At 38.2% G+C, this 18,739-nt stretch overlaps 1 protein-coding gene across 3 annotated transcripts in view; it reads left to right on the forward strand.

Annotated features, from left to right (window-relative positions):
- Nucleotides 1-18,476, forward strand: part of LOC105429930 (Myosin 10A) — a 44,756-nt gene extending 26,280 nt beyond the window's left edge. For all 3 annotated transcript variants that reach the window (XM_011643189.3, XM_011643190.3, XM_089073369.1), the window contains 9 exons: nt 334-1,315; nt 1,470-1,712; nt 11,838-12,211; nt 12,781-13,084; nt 13,816-14,396; nt 15,743-15,875; nt 15,963-16,167; nt 17,319-17,455; nt 17,561-18,476. In XM_011643189.3, coding sequence (XP_011641491.2) covers nt 334-1,315; nt 1,470-1,712; nt 11,838-12,211; nt 12,781-13,084; nt 13,816-14,396; nt 15,743-15,875; nt 15,963-16,167; nt 17,319-17,455; nt 17,561-17,794 — 3,193 coding nt within the window. In that variant the 3' untranslated portion in view covers nt 17,795-18,476. The remainder of the gene's footprint in view (nt 1-333; nt 1,316-1,469; nt 1,713-11,837; nt 12,212-12,780; nt 13,085-13,815; nt 14,397-15,742; nt 15,876-15,962; nt 16,168-17,318; nt 17,456-17,560) is intronic.
- Nucleotides 18,477-18,739: the final 263 nt, after the last annotated feature.

Genomic DNA, 18,739 nt, shown 5'->3' on the forward strand with positions numbered 1-18,739 from the left:
TTCGTTAAATTTTGGAAAAATCAGAGTAAATTAAAAAAGTATAAAAAGATTTTCAAACAGAAATGTATGTATTTCTCGGCAAGATAAAATCTTTAATCTCTAATAATATCTTTTTTTTATTTTTTTAGATTTGTATAAATTCAAGAATAATTGTTTTTACCTTTCAACACTTGAAATATAGCAACTCAAAATCAAAATTATATCTTTTCCCCTGATCAATTTTAATCATATATTATAAATTAATCTCCCTTTTTGAGAAATGTTTTTTTAAAGATTTTGTCACATTACATTCCATTAAATAACAAAATTAGTGAATGATTTGCTTCTTTCCAGTCAATCCGGCGTACCTCGGCCACGATCACCGCCAGCACCGATCGAACCAAAAACTCGCGACTCTTTCCGCACATCTCCGGATTCCGAAGCCTATGATCATTTCCCGAAGAATCAGATGTTTAGCCAGAGCCGTGATATCTTCGCCTCACAGCAGCATTTACGCGATGGCCACGATTACAGGAACGACTTTGATAAGGCTCGCGTGCAGGATGCCAAATCCAAAGACTTCTATGGCAAAGACAGTACTGATCTGGCGAGTTCGGCGCGCGATCGCAATTCTGATTTTGATTCACGCCGCGATCTTAGCTCCGAGCTCTTCGACTCCAAGTACGCGTTCGATGGATCGACTGGGAAGCGCGATCCCTTCGGTATAACGCGAGATGTCTCACCCAAATCCCGGGACAGCTTCGGGATGCCATCACCACGTGACTTTGGCGTGATCCCGAACACAAGGGACTCTTTCACTGTCGCGCGGCAAAGCTTCAACAAGCTAGATCGCGAGGTGGACAGGCGTTCAAGCGTAGCTTCGACCCACCGTACCGACAAGATGGAGCGAATCGAGATCGAGGAGTGGCCGGAGTTCCTCAAGCCAGTATTACCACCAGCGGACAAGCCGGAGATTGAAAAAGTCCAGGAGGTGGTGAATACTAAACTCTACCCGCAGACTTCCAACGCGCATTTCACCTATAACAGAGTTACATGGACTCTAAGAGTTAAAAAAGAGGTTTTCGCACCCAACGAAACTCTGAACAGTCCATTGGCGTTGCATCTGGTGTTCTGCCAGGTAGCCTACGATGTGCTGGCAACCTCTAGTATAAGAATTACCAAGGAGGATCGGCAAAACATGTTAAAGATGCTAGACAATTATGGCGTCACATTGGATAATCTTCAGAGCACGCAGCATAAGATTACGATCAAGAAGAACATCGTGGACATGGCGAAGCAATGGCCATTATACTTTGCTCGGATATTTCCCGTATCGGTAAGTTTACGCATTTCCTTAATATCTAGACTAATAGACAAAAACATTGTTTTCTTGTTTTTTTGTCTGGGAAATATCGACTGAAGAAAAAAAACTGTTTAATTAATTATTTTATCATTATTTTCGATAACCTTTAATTGAACCCTTGCCGCAGATTGGTCCCCAACACCCCGAGACACAACATGTGGCGGTGTCGCATCATGGACTTCGATTGATCAAACGCACGCTGAGTGGCGACCTGATCATTCTGGAGACCCTGCCACTGGAGGACATCGTCTCTGTGAATTCGTCCAGGTCCGGTGTGTGTGTACTACAGATCGCGTCGGGTGTTCGGCTACCTCTACACACGAACCGTGCTCCGCAGTTGGCGGAGATGATCGGTAGATACATCAGACTGGTGAGTGCGGCCTTGTCTTTTCTGCGGATACGCGAAAACCGCGCGCATTCGTCCACGACCAATTAGCGATGGTCGACCGCGGAAACGATAACGGCACACATCATGTACACCACGCAACTTGGCTAACGAGGCAGCTACGGGCAACGCCTAGTGTAAATTGCGTTTCCAGTGAGCGGTCATATATGCTGGCTAATGCCTCCTTCTCGATCTCTTTTTATTCTTTTTCCGCCATCGGAGAAACGTCAGCATCAGCGATCCATCACCGACGACCGTGTTCGATACTTCTATTCTTTTTCGCTTCTTCATCGATCGATCGAAGTTAGTACTTGATGTCGACATCTCGCGAGAATGCCGCCGTCGGGAATTTCCCGCGAACCGGCTTTTCTACTGCCGATAGAATATTCTTCGCCATCGCCATAACTTTTAATAAAAAAAAAAAAAAAAAAAAAAAGAAAGATTTTTCAATTTTTCAAACGATTCTTCTTGCTCTTTCGTCTTTTGATACGATTCAAGTGTGTAGATAATCGCGCTAAAAAGTAATATATCCATATCTCTAGATATCTTCGGATCGAGTCTCCGTTCTCGGTGAATCATTAAGACCGCGAGATGCGGAATGGTTTTTCACGCGAATGAGAGAGCGCGGGAGAAAGAGGAGGAAGGAGGGAGACTCGTCCTGTGCAAACGGAGAGATCGTATTTCTTATAACACGCGCTATGTCTGTTCACCAGATACACCTGCATGCATCGTCGCCGCACGCGATTCGAGAAACGGTCGTTCAGCGTGACGGATAGTATGAATAGGAGATGGCTGAATGCAAAGAAAATTCTCTTGCTAAAGATTCTTTTGCTACTCAGATTCTTCGATATATGTATATATATATATATATATATGCCAATATATTTTAATAAGATTTCGCTTCTCAATTTCGCAAACACATATATTCTTTCGGAGAAGGAGAAAGTAGAAGACGCATGAGAAATAATTGTCGAATAATCAAATTTTCGATGCGTGTTAATTTAATGCTCATTAGCGATTTGTTATAATGTCGCACATGTCGTGCGATTGTGTTTCGATATTAAAAATCAAACCTGTAATATGTCAATCATAAGTGAGATAGCTTAGAAATGTACGGGTTCGTATTCGCAATTCTTTTACATCGAGTTTCCAATGCTATCTCACTTTCACGTTGTGTCATTGACAATCGAATAATTTCTTGCCGCATCAAAATCCGATTGAGGTATTTTTTTTAGATAATTGTACGATTAAACGACCTTTACCAAGGTATGTGCGCAATTTCGAATTCCATTATGGATTACATAACGGTAAAAAGAAACGAGCCACGTAATCGCGCAAGTGCGTGCAACGTTAGAAGATGAGCGAATGTTCTTTCGCGGCGTTTATAATCAAAGATACGGAATGGTGTCAAAGGATCGAAACGGAGAAATGCGGCGAATCGTTTATAAAAATACGTGATTCAAGTATTCATGAAAATGTCGCGCAACGAGCAAGCCAAACAGCAGTCGTAGAAAGTCAGTTTTAATTAGTCACATAGTTCTATTGTCCAATGCATTTCTTCAGAAGAGCCTTTACATTACAAAGAAATGATATTTCATTATACTTTAATATCTCTCTTTAATTTTAATTAGTACAGTTTTCACATAAAATGAAGAGTATTAAATATGAGATTTTATATATATATATAATATTTTACAAGTAAGCAAATATACGATAAAAATAGTTTTTAATTTTGCGAGAAAAAGTTGGACCGGCTAATAATTTCTTAATTGTTAAATAGCATAGCCGCTACAACTTTCTGTATTTCTTTTACTTACGAACATGACAGAAATAAATAGCAGTAAAAAAAGGAGAGCAGATACTCGGATTTCTTTCGAGTGATTCCGAGTTCAAGCAACTCGTATTTACTGGAGGCGGCAAGTTGGCTCGCCTCACGCCAACTCGGACACCGGAAGTGATTTGAATTGCTAATGCGAAACGGTGCTCATTATTTCTTTCTGCCGCGTTGCCCCAAATCTCCTTCGCGCCCTTAGTTCTTAAATCAATTTGCATTCTTTAGCAAGCAAAAGTATAAAAATTTCAAAATATCTTGTACGAGTTTTTATACGATTGACAAGTTCTTCTTTTGAAGCCTATTAGAAAAGCGACTGCAACTATAATATATAAAAAGCATGTTTCGTAATATATTTTTCCGGTCTTACATACGCCATTTTGCGAGATAAACGTTCCGTTATGTCATTATTCCGTATTAAATATATAATTGACATGTAAGTCTATAAATTTAATCAAAACTTGTTGAAGAAAACGTTGATTTTTTTATTCGCTAAGAAATTAATTTCCGTTTAATTAACATAACATACAATTTTTCGAAATAATATTTTTCAAAATTAATAATTATTTACATTACATATAACATTAACAGACGTAATCTTCGAAGATAACCTTTAGTCGCACTTTATTATACGATTAAGTCTTAGTACACTCTTTTAATTTGTTTTATTGGAAAAATATAAAAATCTTTATATAACAGAGAATGATTAAATTAAAAGTATTTCGTACAAGATGGAGAAATCCTACGGATTAAAGTTCAATATACTCGTGCATCATCTTTACCGAGTCGATTATCCAATGAAATGTCTCGAACCCAAGGAACACCTTTCATTAAAGTAATAGGCATCGTGTTGCAAGCGCGCAAAGTGGAGGACAATAATTTCAATTTCATTGCCTCGCGCGCATTCCGTGCATTCGCCACGTGACATCTCGGCGGCTAGAATTGCGGAACAAAAGAGCACGTAAAATAGAAAACGTAAGATCGGAAAGTGTTTTCCCGCGTTCGCTGTCGTTCAACCGGTCTCTCTCTCTCTCTCTCTAATTCCGCACGAAGGAGAAAAAAAAAAGAAACAGATCTCGCGACACAATCCGGATCACGGAAAATATCTTTCGCCTCTCGGCGCAAGAAAAATGTCGCTCCGCAGATACGGGCGGTAAAAAGAACACAGAGTGAGAAAGTGCCGTTTCTCCAAGACGGAAATCGGTTTGAGTTTCTCGACATGAATGAAAGTTCCCGAAAATTGAAGCTTTCTTTGAAATCACGTGAAATAAAAATGTAATCACTTTCGTAGAACGATAGAAGAGACCATTATCCGGACAAGACTTCTTTTTAATTCTCTAATTTTTTATAATTCAAATTCTTTTTATTTCGCACTTGAAAAAAATTTTACGTAACATGTAACTAGTAATTACTCGTTGATTAAGTAATATAGACTAATAATTATAATTTTCAATTTTTTAATATTTTTTTATATTACTTTATAAATATTTTATTATAAAAATCAGACTTCTGATATAATATTCTTGATTTCTTTTCATTATAAAAATCAGACTATCTTGTTATCAAGGAATGATACAACAGTAAAAAGTGTTAAAATTATAGTAAAAAGAAATAAGACTAAAAAATATAGATATTTGGATAAGTGAATTCAAAATTACATGGCATTATAGAGAGTCAGAAAATGGAGGTTTATAAAATAAATAGAAAATTTACAAAATTTACAAAATTTTGAATTTAACTTATAAATCTAATTCTATTATTTTATTTACAAAATTTATTTATTTGTACATTACATGAAAGGATTAAATTGAATCGGCATGTTTACGTGTTATTTATCATAAAAGAATCATGAAAAGAATTACAACGAAAATATTTGAAGCATTAGGAAGCACTGGATGCTCGTTGAGTCACGTACTTAAGGACTAAGGGCGACTGGATTTTAAGGGCCCTAAGGATAATCGGTCGTTTCCGTTAGCGGCAGGTGCATCGACCGTACAACCGTGTGAACTCCGAAAGCCGTTTTCGCGGGACTTCAAAAACCCCGGTCTTGCTCTTTAAATAGACGGGAAAAACTGAAACCGCGCGTATCGCGCACTGGTAGGCGTGGGATCGAAGATTTTGCGACGGATCTCATCGAGGCGCAAATCATAATAATCTCGTGTAATGAGCTATCGCTTCCGAGCTATCTCTTTCCTCCCTCTTCCGGTTCCGATTTCTATTTCATTGCCATGCTCGCGACGCGCATTGTCGTCGCGTGGAATCGCTCTGCTACAGACGCTATACAAAGGATTTCTTTCTATCCGTGGAGATTTTTTTTTTACTTACTTAAACTTTGAATTATTCTTCAGAAGAGAAACATGCTAGCGTTTCTGGAATTATTAATAAAGAACTTATCGCGAAAGAACATAAAACTCCAAAAGCGCCGAAGTTTAAACGAACTTAGTAATATTGAGAATCGCTCAAAAACGCTCGATATCGTTGAATATTAAAAAGTCCCGAGAAAGGAAGATAATAACAGGCACGGAGAATCTGGGATGTGTATCTGCGAGTGTTTTCACTTTATCAGTATTTTTTTTTTTTTTTAAATTTCGCTCCGCCAACGAGAAGCAAAAGGATCGCCGCATTTAGATAGATATTTTTTTTTTTTGACCACTCGACGACTTTATCTGCGAGTGGTCTGCGGGTGTCCTGGCATTTAATCGAGGAGGACAGCCCCGGCGGACAGAGCAAACGCTCTTCTCGGCGCGTATCTCGCTCGACAATCGGAAACGTACTCGTTCCGATCGAACAAATTTCCGATCGAGCGGTATAAAGAGGTTGCCTCTCCGGTAAGAGGCGGCGCAGCATGATTTTCCATCGCTTAGCGTATGCGCCACGCATACCACGGGGGGGGGGGGGGAAACGTAGTGGGGCCCGACCCAGATATCCGTCTTCCGAAGGGGCATCGGCTAGCAGAATACAGCCAGCCAGGTACCTTGGAATCGGAAGCCGCGGCTCCTCAGTTCATCGACTGCCGCCGTGCCGTCTAGGTGTAGCGTGCCGCCACGCTCGCGTATTCGTATGCGCTTATCACACGGCAGAAATTCTCAAAGGGGGCCGAAACTCGGACCTACCTGGAGGGTAACTTGCCCGATTCAAATTTGCCCGAAGAAGTGACTCCGATCTCGCTACGAAACGTGACGGCCGGCGAATAACAGTGGTATATTTTTAGACTTCCGAAGCTAATTGTCCGAGGAAGAATATCCGCTAATTCGAAGAGAAATGTAGAAATGTGTTAAGGGAACCGTGTGTCTTTCTGTTCTATGCGACGCGCAACTTTAGCTAAAAAAGAGTTGAATTGCCACGAATTGAAACGAAGCTAGAGAGAGAGAGACGTCTTTTCTCTACGTCTGAGCTGATAATTGTAAAGAAACTTAGCGGAAGTGCAACTTATTGATAGAAAGAAGATATCGAAAGGAAATATGTCTTCCGTTCGCAGTACATGACTTTACAAGATGGATAAACATTAAGAATTTAAGCTACATTAACTCTCATACAGTGGAAAATGACTTGATGATTGTGCCGCTCGTTGAGAGACTTTCGACTTGGCGTCGCGCAGCTGTATTTCCCAGTTACCGACAAGGTTAACGTAATGATAATGATTGCCAATCGTTAATGCACAGCTATGAATGTATAGTTAATCAGCGGCAAGTATTCTCTTGCAAATGAGACTTCTGCCTTTCACGCTCCGTGTAAAAATGGTGATGTGTAATGATAAACGGAATACGACGGCGATCGCACGATCGCTAACGATCTTGCGCGAGTAGGAGGTCGAAAGGGCCGGATTACTAACTTGCGTAAGCGAGATTACGATCGATCGTCTGTTGTTTCTTCTTTTCAGGTTAAATTCTAACAACCATCGCAAGATGAACATTCATCGGTAAAAGTCCATTACTTTGTTACTATCCGAGATTCTTTGAAATCTGAAGACCATCGATATTTGCCCATAGTTGAAATTTTCGAGACATTTTGCGAACAGACCTCCGTTAAAAAAAAAAGATTCAAACGACATGATCGATGCAATGATCCTGAAAGAAAGCATGAAAGCTTTCTCGCCCGTCCTGGCGTAAGGGAGAGTCTGATGCGAGGTAATTATAATTAAAAGTACGCATTGTTCGGTCGGATCCCACGAGAGTCTTCTTCCGGACGTTTTCTCACGATGTTCCACGGACGGTCCTTCATCCGTGATCTACATCCTCTGGAAGATCCGAGTGAAATTACGATTGTTCGGAGTTAGAAGAGCTCCGTATACGGAATTTGTCCGTCAAACGACACACACACACACACACACACACACACACACACACACACACACACACACACACACACACGAATAGTCACAGTAATTGCAAACATTTTCTGGATGTCAACATATGCCTTCCGTTAAAGGTCTACGTTCTAACTGTGTCATGGAGAGAGAAGTGTCCGATACCGAAGGAGTGTTTTCCAGGAGACTCCTCAGCAACTGGGCTGAATTGCCGACGACATTGAGACGTCGGCAGGGACACCGTCCGGATATTTTAAATCAGTTCACTGATTATTCCGAGTCCTCGGAGAATGAATTTCACAAATTTGAGCCGAAGGCTTTCAGCAACGTTCAAAGAATCGTGCGTCGTTCCGAATTTCTGCGCAAATTCGAATCCGGTGATTTTGCTCGGAAGGATATATCGGATCCTCGGAAAGATACGAAGGAACGCAGATTGACCCCTGAAAGTCCTTTCAGTCGTCTAGACGAAGGTTATTGGAAGCCCTATGAGATTCAAGATTCAAAATTGCCTTATCGGAAGAAAGGTCATTTCATAGGTAGGCATGAAATGAGGAACCTCTCCGATGAGGACCGCAAGACGAACTCTCCCGACAGTCTTCTGATGAAGTCTTCAGAGTCGGAATTAAGCAGCGACGAATACGGGCATACCGACGATTCCGGAGCGTTTCTAGAACAAGCATCTCACGCGGATAGACAATCCAAGGCAAAGAGAAACAGCTTCATCAAATTTTTCGCGAAAGACAATAGCAAAGAGAAGAAGAAGCTGGATACTGAACATCTAGATGTAAATAGGAATGTCAGACAAGGCTCGGAACTTTTCAGAAAGGAACCCCCCTTCGGTCAGCAGAAGTTTGAATACGAAAACATTCCTAGGATAGATGTATCCAGGTTGGACCAGAAGACTTTCCTTCATCCAATCGCACGAGCGAACGATCGCCAGCCGACCATCGAGCAGCTCAGAATCGAGGAAGGCTGTGAGTTGAGAAATTCCAAGAATACGACAGCCTTGAAGAATACTTGGGAAAAGAGGTCGATTCAGCAAAAGCCAAAGGATGAGGAACCAAGGACAAACGATAATCTAATTCAGGAGTTCTATGACGGCGAGCAGGTTATCGTGCGAACTAATGGCGAACGTAAAATGGCGACGATGGAGACTATCACGGAGGAAAACGCAGACGGGAGTAAACTGAGCGTCCGGGAAATACTGAAGAGATTCGAAGAACTCAGAACACAGACCGATACTGTGGCAACGTACAATGACAACGAGATGAATGAAGACAAAACAAGCGATAAGACGCTCAACACCATACAGGAAACCTTGAAGAAATTGGATGAGAAAATCAAGAACTATCAGGTTGCGATTCTATTAGTTTATTATTATTTAGGAATCTGAGCGTTCGAGGTTTCGCTTCGAGGGGATAAATTAAATCAAATAGACTGTTAAATGGAAGCAAATGGAGCGCGAATGTGTCGTATCATAGTTAATAGGCCCAGGTGCGCGCAGGAAGATACAAGTAAAAAATCTTATATTAATCAGGTGATGTAACGGTATTTGACTTTTATCGGCAAGTAACTCGCGTTTCTAGTAAACATCTCAAGGATGTCTCGAATCTTTCTTTTTTTATTTACTCTTTTATGAAGAAAAGAGTTTTATTAAGCATCTTATTTATTCTGATTGATGGAAAAGAGAAAAAAATATGAATATTCTTCAAGATGGATCGTCGTTCAAGGTTGTTTCCTAAAGTCGATAGATGAGATAACAATTGAGAAATTAAATTGTTGTTATTTTATAATAAGTAGACGAAATGAAATAAATTAAACGCTATATTGTAAAAGGAAATTATTATTATTTATTTTATTGGTAGTGTGAGAAAATAAATTTATAAGAATAAATAGACCAATATTATTCTATTGCATATGATATACGTTTTTCAGATAATAATCATATAAATTTGCACATAATTAAGGTGTTTTAAAAACTTATCAATTAATAATTTTCCAACATTAATAATTGTAACGAAGAATTTCAAATAATAAATTTCTTTCCTGGAAGTGATCACCTACGTCGTAGTGATCCTATCCTCTAATTCATGCAATTAGTCAAAATTTCGAGTTCTTCTATACTTCTATATCTTTATAGTTAGTAAATACATACATATTTCTTGCACTATGTGCAAATAAAAAGGAGGAGTTTCTTTTGCAAAATAGTGTTTAGTACATTTCATTCTGTCCACTCGTTAGAAAATAACAGGTATTTAGTTTCAGCAACTTCCTGATTGTCATCTTGTACAGTCGTTTTTGCAACGTTTGCCACTTGTATCTCATCGTGTACCTCCACCCCTCCGCCTTGCACTGTACTTCGCACCTCTTTATATCACAAGTCTTCTTTATGACTCGATAATAACAGCAGCCATCGCGGAAATCGTTAGACCGTTGCGCTTATTATGTGTCGCAATATGGCTTACTTGGACGCGCAGCGACCGCGTCTATGTCTTACGTCGCGTCTCGGTGCATTAAACGATTATGTGGGTCAGGGTCGACGTCTGCTTATTCTGCTCGCGCATATTCTGGTCTCTTCGATTCCAAAGTATCGATATACCCGGTGTTACCACGCGAGGAGAGCGGAGATGACAAACGCGGCTTAACAACATCACGATCGACTCTTCCAATATTTAACTGGCGATACATTCTCTCGATAGTTTGATAAGGGAAAAGTGGGAATGAAATTGAATTTGATTATTTGTTTATATATATATATATATATATATATATATATATATATATATATATGTGTAGATTTATATTGTATATTTTGGTGTAAAATATTTTGATATAAAAACACATTGCTCGACATCTTGCTGACAGTTTCTTATCGCAAATATATCCTGTCTGGACTGGGTCTGATTTTATCTTTAGTTTCATCAGATTTCTCTCTGAAAAACCAATTAATATCGATTTTTTTCCATTTTTCCATTTTTCCATTTTTCTATTTTGATATAAGTAGCTTTGTTAGCTGTCACGTCGATGGACCATTTTTCACATCCGTCAGCAAGCATAATTCATAGATGTTTTTTACTTGCGGGAGAGAGAGGGAGAGGGAGAGGGAGAGGGAGAGAGAGAGAGAGAGAGAGAGAGAGAGAAACGGAGAGGGGAAACGTCATGTAACACGCGAGGCATCGGGTTCCTACCAGATATCGAAAAAGCCGTCATCAGCTTGTATACTTGAGGATATTAAGAAACGCAGGATGCAATTACCTACTTTCCATGGCATATTCTCGTAATATCAACGAAAGCGGAGAGGAGCTAAAAGGAATGACCCGGCGCTTTCCTGACGCCTCTTTCGCCGAAGTATCGATATCCGCACGGACGGTAGGAACGTTTCCAAGAAATCACAGCGTAGCTCGGGAGCGTAGCCGTCGTTAATTTGCGCGTCAACACACGCGCCAACCTTTCTTTTCGTTTTTTTCTTTTTTTTTTTGCGTGGTAAGGCTTGAAAAGAAAGAAACGCCTACACCTGATGGTCGTGTCATGCCACATTCCTATACCTAGTTGCGGTACACGACCGGCGGGGAGAAACCCGTTTATTTGCGTTTTAAGATCGAGATCGGCTAAGTTTCGTATCGCGCTACAACGCCGGGGAAAAGGAGGAAACGCATGAGCTTGCTTGATAATTCGTGAATGAGATTACTTCTCACGATTACTCCCGGTACATCCCGGTCGATCGCGGAAGTCTTGAATCGCGATTCCTCTAGATTTTTAAAAAACAATTCGTCGCTAACAACGATTTATAATCGAAATAATAGAAAAAGTGAACGTAAACAAAAAAAAAATATATATATATAAAATAAAAAACAATAAAAAACATACAAAAGATTTCGATATTATATAGATTGATTAAAAAATTGAATTTTTTCAAAATAATAAATCAAAAACATTATCGTTATCATGCTAATTATTTGTTTGATCTTTGCAGGTCGATCAGAAGCCACATCAGAAAGTTAATCATCACGAAAATCACGTGTCTCAAATCACAAAGACGATTCAGTCGCAGGCGAATCATGCGAATCATATTCAGCCCCCCCACAATCATTCCAATCACGTAATTTCCGAGCATGAGAATCACGTACCGATCGGTCGCGTGCCGAACCACGTGTCGGTCATCAACCAAGCGAACCATCAGAAAAACCTGCAAAACCAGCGGCTGAGCCCGAGCCAGGAGTGGCGGCAGCCGGATGACAACGTCCGACTCCAGGAGGACGGCATTTACGAAACCGGACCGGTGGTCAACGACGGCAAACATTCCCTCTTGCAATACGCCATGCTGAATTTCCGTCAAAGCACAGAAAAGTGAGTCAATATTTCTAAAGCAATTTTAAGCACAGCGTTTGCGATTCTTGATTTGAACATTCAAATAACTTGAAAGAAGTCAGACACAGATTTGCTCTCAAAACATTAATTTTATTTTTTAAAAAATATTAAATATACCTGAAATGGTAATGAACGTAGGCTGTTGAACTTTAAAATTATATTTATTATTACTTACAATTAAGAGAAAAATGATAAACATCTGTCTAACTTAGAGAAATTGCAAGGAGATAAGGCGTCCAATTAAATAGCGATCGTTCCTTTCTAATTTCTGTTTGGCGCCAAGTGCACGCGCAAACTCGTCGATCGCATGGAAATTATAATGCGAGGCAGCCATTAACGGTGTTACGCAAGGGAGTCGTGTTGAGAAAGCATAACGCGCGATATCGTTTCGACCGTGCACCGCGTGCGGTGTCTCTCCTTTTCCCGTATCGCTCCTTTTCTCGTTCCTTATTCGCTCTGGAGGAGCTCTGGACAGTCGCACGGTTTATCGCACGCGACACAAACGAAACTCGGAAACGGGCGGATTAACAAATGTACACATCTGGCAGATTCGAAATGTTGAAGACGGCGGACGGATCGATTAGCGGGTCCCTCAAAGTAATCGAGTCGTTGAAGAGCAAGAAGAAGAACAAAAAGGGTAAGAGCCAGCAGGACGGCACCGAGTGGACTTGGAAAGAACAAGTGGATCTTGTCAAATATTCTACTGTCCCCATTGAACAGAGCTTGCTCAGATTGGACGCGGATCTGAGCGTCCTAGCCGTGGAGTGCTTCCTGTGTCTAATGAGATACATGGGGGACCAACCATTGCCACCTGAAACCAGCGAAGTCAAGTGCGTCTACACTATCCTCATGGTAAGAGGTTCAAACTAAACGTTGAACTAAAGTCGGAATTATTCTTGATTTATCTTTGACCAAAGGAGACTTGAGTAAAGGTTGAAGTTAGCTTAAAAAAAAAAAAAACAAATTCTATCATTGGAACAATATTGAATTCTAAATTGAATTCCGCAGTATTGAATTCCGCATTAGTACGAGACAGATATCTTGCGTTTTACATTTAATTTATGGCTAATTTTGATGTTACATTGGGCAATGTCATGTTCAAAATAAATATTTTTAATGCCTGCCGATCATATCCCAGCAATTATGCCACGAGTTTTAATTAGAAATGTTGACGAAAGTGCATCAAGAATTTAACTGGAAAGTATCGGAGATACTAAAGAATATAATTGCGCCATCATATGGATATTTATGTTTATAAACTCGTATTAGATTTGATCTGCTATTTTCTGAGTTTCTTTGCCTTCTGTAAAAATGTAAATACATGTGAATAATCCATATTTCTTCTGGGGCGATGAGTCACTTTTGCGTATTGTTGCGTAAGTTTCTTCAGTGGCTTTATCTTTAAAAGTCCTTAGTGAGGAAACGGAACTTGCCGATTATCCATTATTATCTATCATTAGCCTTGTCTCTTCTCGCGTTACTAATTTTAGCTACGTCGCTACGTCGCCCATTCTTCTTTCCTTTGCACCGAAGGACACGGTCCTTCTGACAATAACCGTATCTTTGCGCTGTTCCGTCTACAGCACTGTCACAAATACGAGCAGCTGCGCGACGAGGTTTACTGCCAGTTGATGAAGCAGACGACCAATAACAAAAGCCCGAATCCGGAGAGCTGCCAGCGTGGTTGGCGGATCTTCAGCATCATCGCTGCCTATTTTACCTGTAGCGAGGGCCTGCGACCCTATCTGACCAAGTATCTCGAAACGGCGGCGTATGACAAGCGTCGCGCTTATCACGGTACCGCGATGGTATGCCTGCAGAATCTAAGGAAGACCGTGAAATACGGTGGGCGCAAGAACGTGCCCAGCGTGGAGGAAATCATGGCGATCAGCGCGGGGAGGAATGCGAAGAGGCAGATTTATCGGCTGCCCGGTGGCACCGAGCGAGTCATTAACACGAAATGCACGACCGTCGTGCAGGACGTCATTGAAGAGATGTGCAACGTCATCTCCGTGAGAAACCCGCACGAGATGGATGAGTTTTCGCTGTATTGCATCGTCGACGGTGATGCGTTTACTATGCCGTTGGCCAGGGATGAGTACGTCTTAGACGTGACAACGGAACTCCAAAAAAATCATCAAGTGTTCTACTTGATATTTTGCAGGTACGATGGATGGAATACATTGCTACGACAGCTCATAGCTGTCAAATATTCTTTTCGCGATAAATTTTCAATTGAAATTATACAATTTCTTTCGCAGACAGATCTCTTGTATTTGTACAAGAATATTTTCACTAACTGATGGAATTATTAGAAATTCTAATATACTATTTAAAACAATATGTCTGAATATATAATTATAGAGAATAATAAAATAGACTTATTTTATTTTACATTTTTGATAAAGAACTTTACATAGATAAATATTATTCCATTTATTATATTTAATATTGAAATATTGAAATTCCTGATAATTTCAATAAATAATTTTTGGTTATTAAATCCAAAGAAATGACGTTCTGGAAGAATATAATTCTTTTACAATGAAAGTAATTTTTCTTATATATCTTATTTGCGTGCACCAGCATTTAAAAAAATAATTTTTTTACTTTTGAAATTTTTTTCAAGAAAAAATTGTTTTAACATACAAAAAATATCAGAAATTGTCAATGTTTATCAATGTCTTTAATTAGGAAAACCAACTCGATTAGTATTATTTGTGAAAGTATATCTAAAAAAGTAGTATATCATGTTGTTTATCAGATATTTTGGAGTACAAAGTTTTGTAATCATTTTATGAAATTTTTTCCCCTTTTCCAGATTATTTATCTTGATACTTGGTAGATTAATAGTAGTTAGTAGATTAATTTAGCAGAATGTCGACAGACTGGCAACAGATTTAATCAGAAAATATATTAGCAGACTGATCTCATCTGAGGTCGCATTTTGTTTATGTTTTGTTGACAGAACTTATTGGCATTCTATAGCATTATTCGTTTTGTCTATCTCGGAGCAAACTCAAGCAAACCTTCATTATTAAGGCTGAGTTCCGATATTCACTGTCGGTACTGAAAATTTATAATATAGACCTGAACTATATATTTTCAGTACTGGCAGCCCGAATATCGGAACGCAGTCTAAGTATGCCGAGGTCGTTCGGAGCGACTCAGAGCAGCTCCCGAGAGACAAAACAAGCGATGCTTATGTTATGTAGGCAAACCGACGGCAAAAATCGAGCAGCCTATACTCTGCGTATAGGCAATTTTTGTATCTCTATATATATATATATATATATATATATATAGAAATTTGTTGCTTTTTGCTGTTAAAAGTTGATAGCATACTCTATTTAAAACTCTATCTCTGCAGGTTTGATTATCGAGGTAGATATAATTAATTTTGAATAATTTTTACCATACATTTTTCAAAAACGCAGAAATTTTTAACATTGTCTTTTCTCAGTGATATATTGCTGAAAATAATGTTTTCTAAAAAACATTCTTTTCTAGATCTGTTTGGTACTATCCTCTGCGGCTGGATGCAGCGTTGTATATAGAAGTCGTATTTAATCAAATCGCTCCCGATTACTTGGAAGGACTTTTACTAGTTCTACCTGGAGAACATTTACCTCAGGAAATAATTGTGAGTACGAACAACTCGAAAATTAAAATTAACTAAATGAAATTAACAAAAATAGGCAATCCAATTAACGATTTGCGTGTTCTGTAGTATGACATGGCGCAAATAGCGGCACTATTGCACAGAGCAGCTGACATGACCCATGAACCCGCGACAAAAGAGATTAAATATTTGTTGCCAAAACCAGCGCTCAGTTTAAGAGAACCCAGGCCGCAACAGTGGTCCAACATGGTTCAACAAGCTTGGAACAACGTTCAACACTCTTCGGCAGCTGTTTGCAAGGCACAAGTGCTCGGTAAGTCGAATCGAAATTTAGAATCGATATCTTATTGGAAAACTTTCTGCGTTATTGAATTAGATTTTATTAATAAATTATACCATGAATAATATTTCCATAAAACAAGTGTTAGTTATATAATTTATTTAATATTGTATATTAAAAAAGTGTCACGTGGCTGCTTAAAAACGATTCTTTAAAGGGAATGCTGAATTTATCAATAGAATACGATATTTTTCATAAAAACTTCTTGTTATTTTTATAGTACAGTTTTGTTTTTATAGATTTGTAAATCTTTCTTCATAAGTTTATGCATTAATTATGGAAAATGATTTTCAAAACTATTTTTATCGAATTACATGTTTTTTTGCGTGAATTTCATGTCGAAAACGAAAAAAATCTTTTAATTTAAATTCTTTTACTAATTTAATTTAAATTCTTTTGCTTTACAGCGTCTAGAATTATTAATTCATTTATATTAAATTTTACAATCTGTATACTTACAAAATTGATATTTCCAAACAAACAGATTACGTAAAGAAATAACGTTTACATTTTAGAATAAGGCTTAACACCTAATATAATACAAAAAGTTTATATGAAAATTTGTGCATGTGTATTTGTATACAAACATATGTATGAGCATATATATGTACATGTATGTATAGATGTATGTTTAGATATGCATATATAAACGCTCATTTCTCCAGAATCTCTTTAAAAAAAATTAAAAAAGCACTTTGGCACATGTAAAAATAAACTATTAATAACTATTAATAACTATTAATAACACTAAACCATTTTTTTTAATAAAAAAGTTTAAAAATAAAATTTTAAATAACTAAATAACTTAACACACTGTAAGAGTGTTTATTATATATAAATATATTAGACTATAAAAATATTAGACTTGATTGAATTAACTTTTAATTCATTTTTAAATAACATATTATACAACAAGTAACATTCAATACATAATGCTATTACTGTTTTTCATACACTATATAATATCAGTAAAGCAATATTTAAAATTCTATAATAATATTTAAAAAATTCCTTCAAAGTTGTTTTGATATTTACAAGTGAGAATTTAAATAAAATAGCAGTCACATAAAAATTATCATAGCAAATGGATTGAAAATATATGCATGTATGATCTTTTTCTTTAGAAATATTGTCGAAGTGGCCATTATTCGGTTCAAGTTTCTTCGCTGTAAAAAGAGTACCTGAGGGCAAGGAAAAGAGTGCTGATCATATCCTCGCTCTCAATCGACATGGAGTGCATTTCATAGATTTGATCACTCATGTAAGTGGTTCTGTTTCTGGACATCTATTTCTATTTTTTTTTTTTTTTTTTTTTTTTTTTTTAATATAATGGCATCTTATGATTTAACCGTCTTGCGCTTTTCAGGAGACACTATACCATTATCCCTACTCTGAGGTGATTTCCACCAGAAAGGTCAAATCCGAGGAGGGCACGCTCTACCTCGACATGAAGTGCGGCAATCTGATGCAACAGCGTATCACTAGGCTGCAAACGGAGCAGGCCCACGAAATTTCTCGGCTTATCAGGCAATATATCACCATGGAGCAAAGGACGTCCAACGCTCAAGGTGGAGTCGGCATCGGGCTCGGCATGAGATAAACTTCCTCATAATACGGGGATCCTCCTTCGCGACTGATATTCGATTCGAATTAGTTAGTCTGCAGAGCGGTAGCCAAGTTAAATTCTCGATCAATGTATCGTAACGTTAGTTGAGGCCACGAATGTAGCTGTTAGTCAGTATGAATGATGATATATTGTTCTTAATGTATGGAACTAACCTTGAAAGTCAAGCTATATCGGATACCAGGTAGGATAAGCTCGCTTTAACGATCCGGTTTGTACCTCAATGGATGGTGATACAGCTAATCCGTCTTCAAAGATATTTGTAGAACTCGCTGGAAAGGAGGATCATGAGGAAAAAGAACGAATGCTCAAGTATCTAAGCTGTTCATATCGGACATATGACATGAAACGATGGACTTGTATAGCATTTATTTATATATTTTAAAGAGTTCATATATATATATATATATATATATATATCATATATATATATATAACAAAAGAAACAGGACGAGAAATACGCGAGTAGAAATTACATCCATCACGGCAGTGTAATATTAACACTAATATTAACACACGTCCATGATGAATGTTGAACAAATGACTAACTACGCAGCGATTATATGTTATCGGATTATTAATAACAATTGTATGTATATGCATATAGGAATACGAAATGTGAAGTTATTAACTTTGTATTGAAATTTTTACGTGTAAACAGAGAGAGGTTATTATTTCCCGACTTTTATCTCGTAATCCTGAGACTACCGCAAGTCTGCAAAGTAAAACTTTCAAAAATTATAGATGTATAAACTGACAAAAGTCATCAAAAAATATTTAATTGGAAACAATAGGGTAATTAAGAATCAGCGCTGTAAATGGTGCACAATTAACATTTTAACACCGTTTACAGCGCTGATTCTTAATTGCCTTATTATTTTCCATTGTCGTAACACTAAAAATCACTCTTGTTAACATTTA

This window comes from Pogonomyrmex barbatus, unplaced genomic scaffold, assembly GCF_055798465.1.
Source record: "Pogonomyrmex barbatus isolate J1 unplaced genomic scaffold, ASM5579846v1 scaffold15, whole genome shotgun sequence".
Lineage (NCBI taxonomy): Eukaryota > Metazoa > Arthropoda > Insecta > Hymenoptera > Formicidae > Pogonomyrmex > Pogonomyrmex barbatus.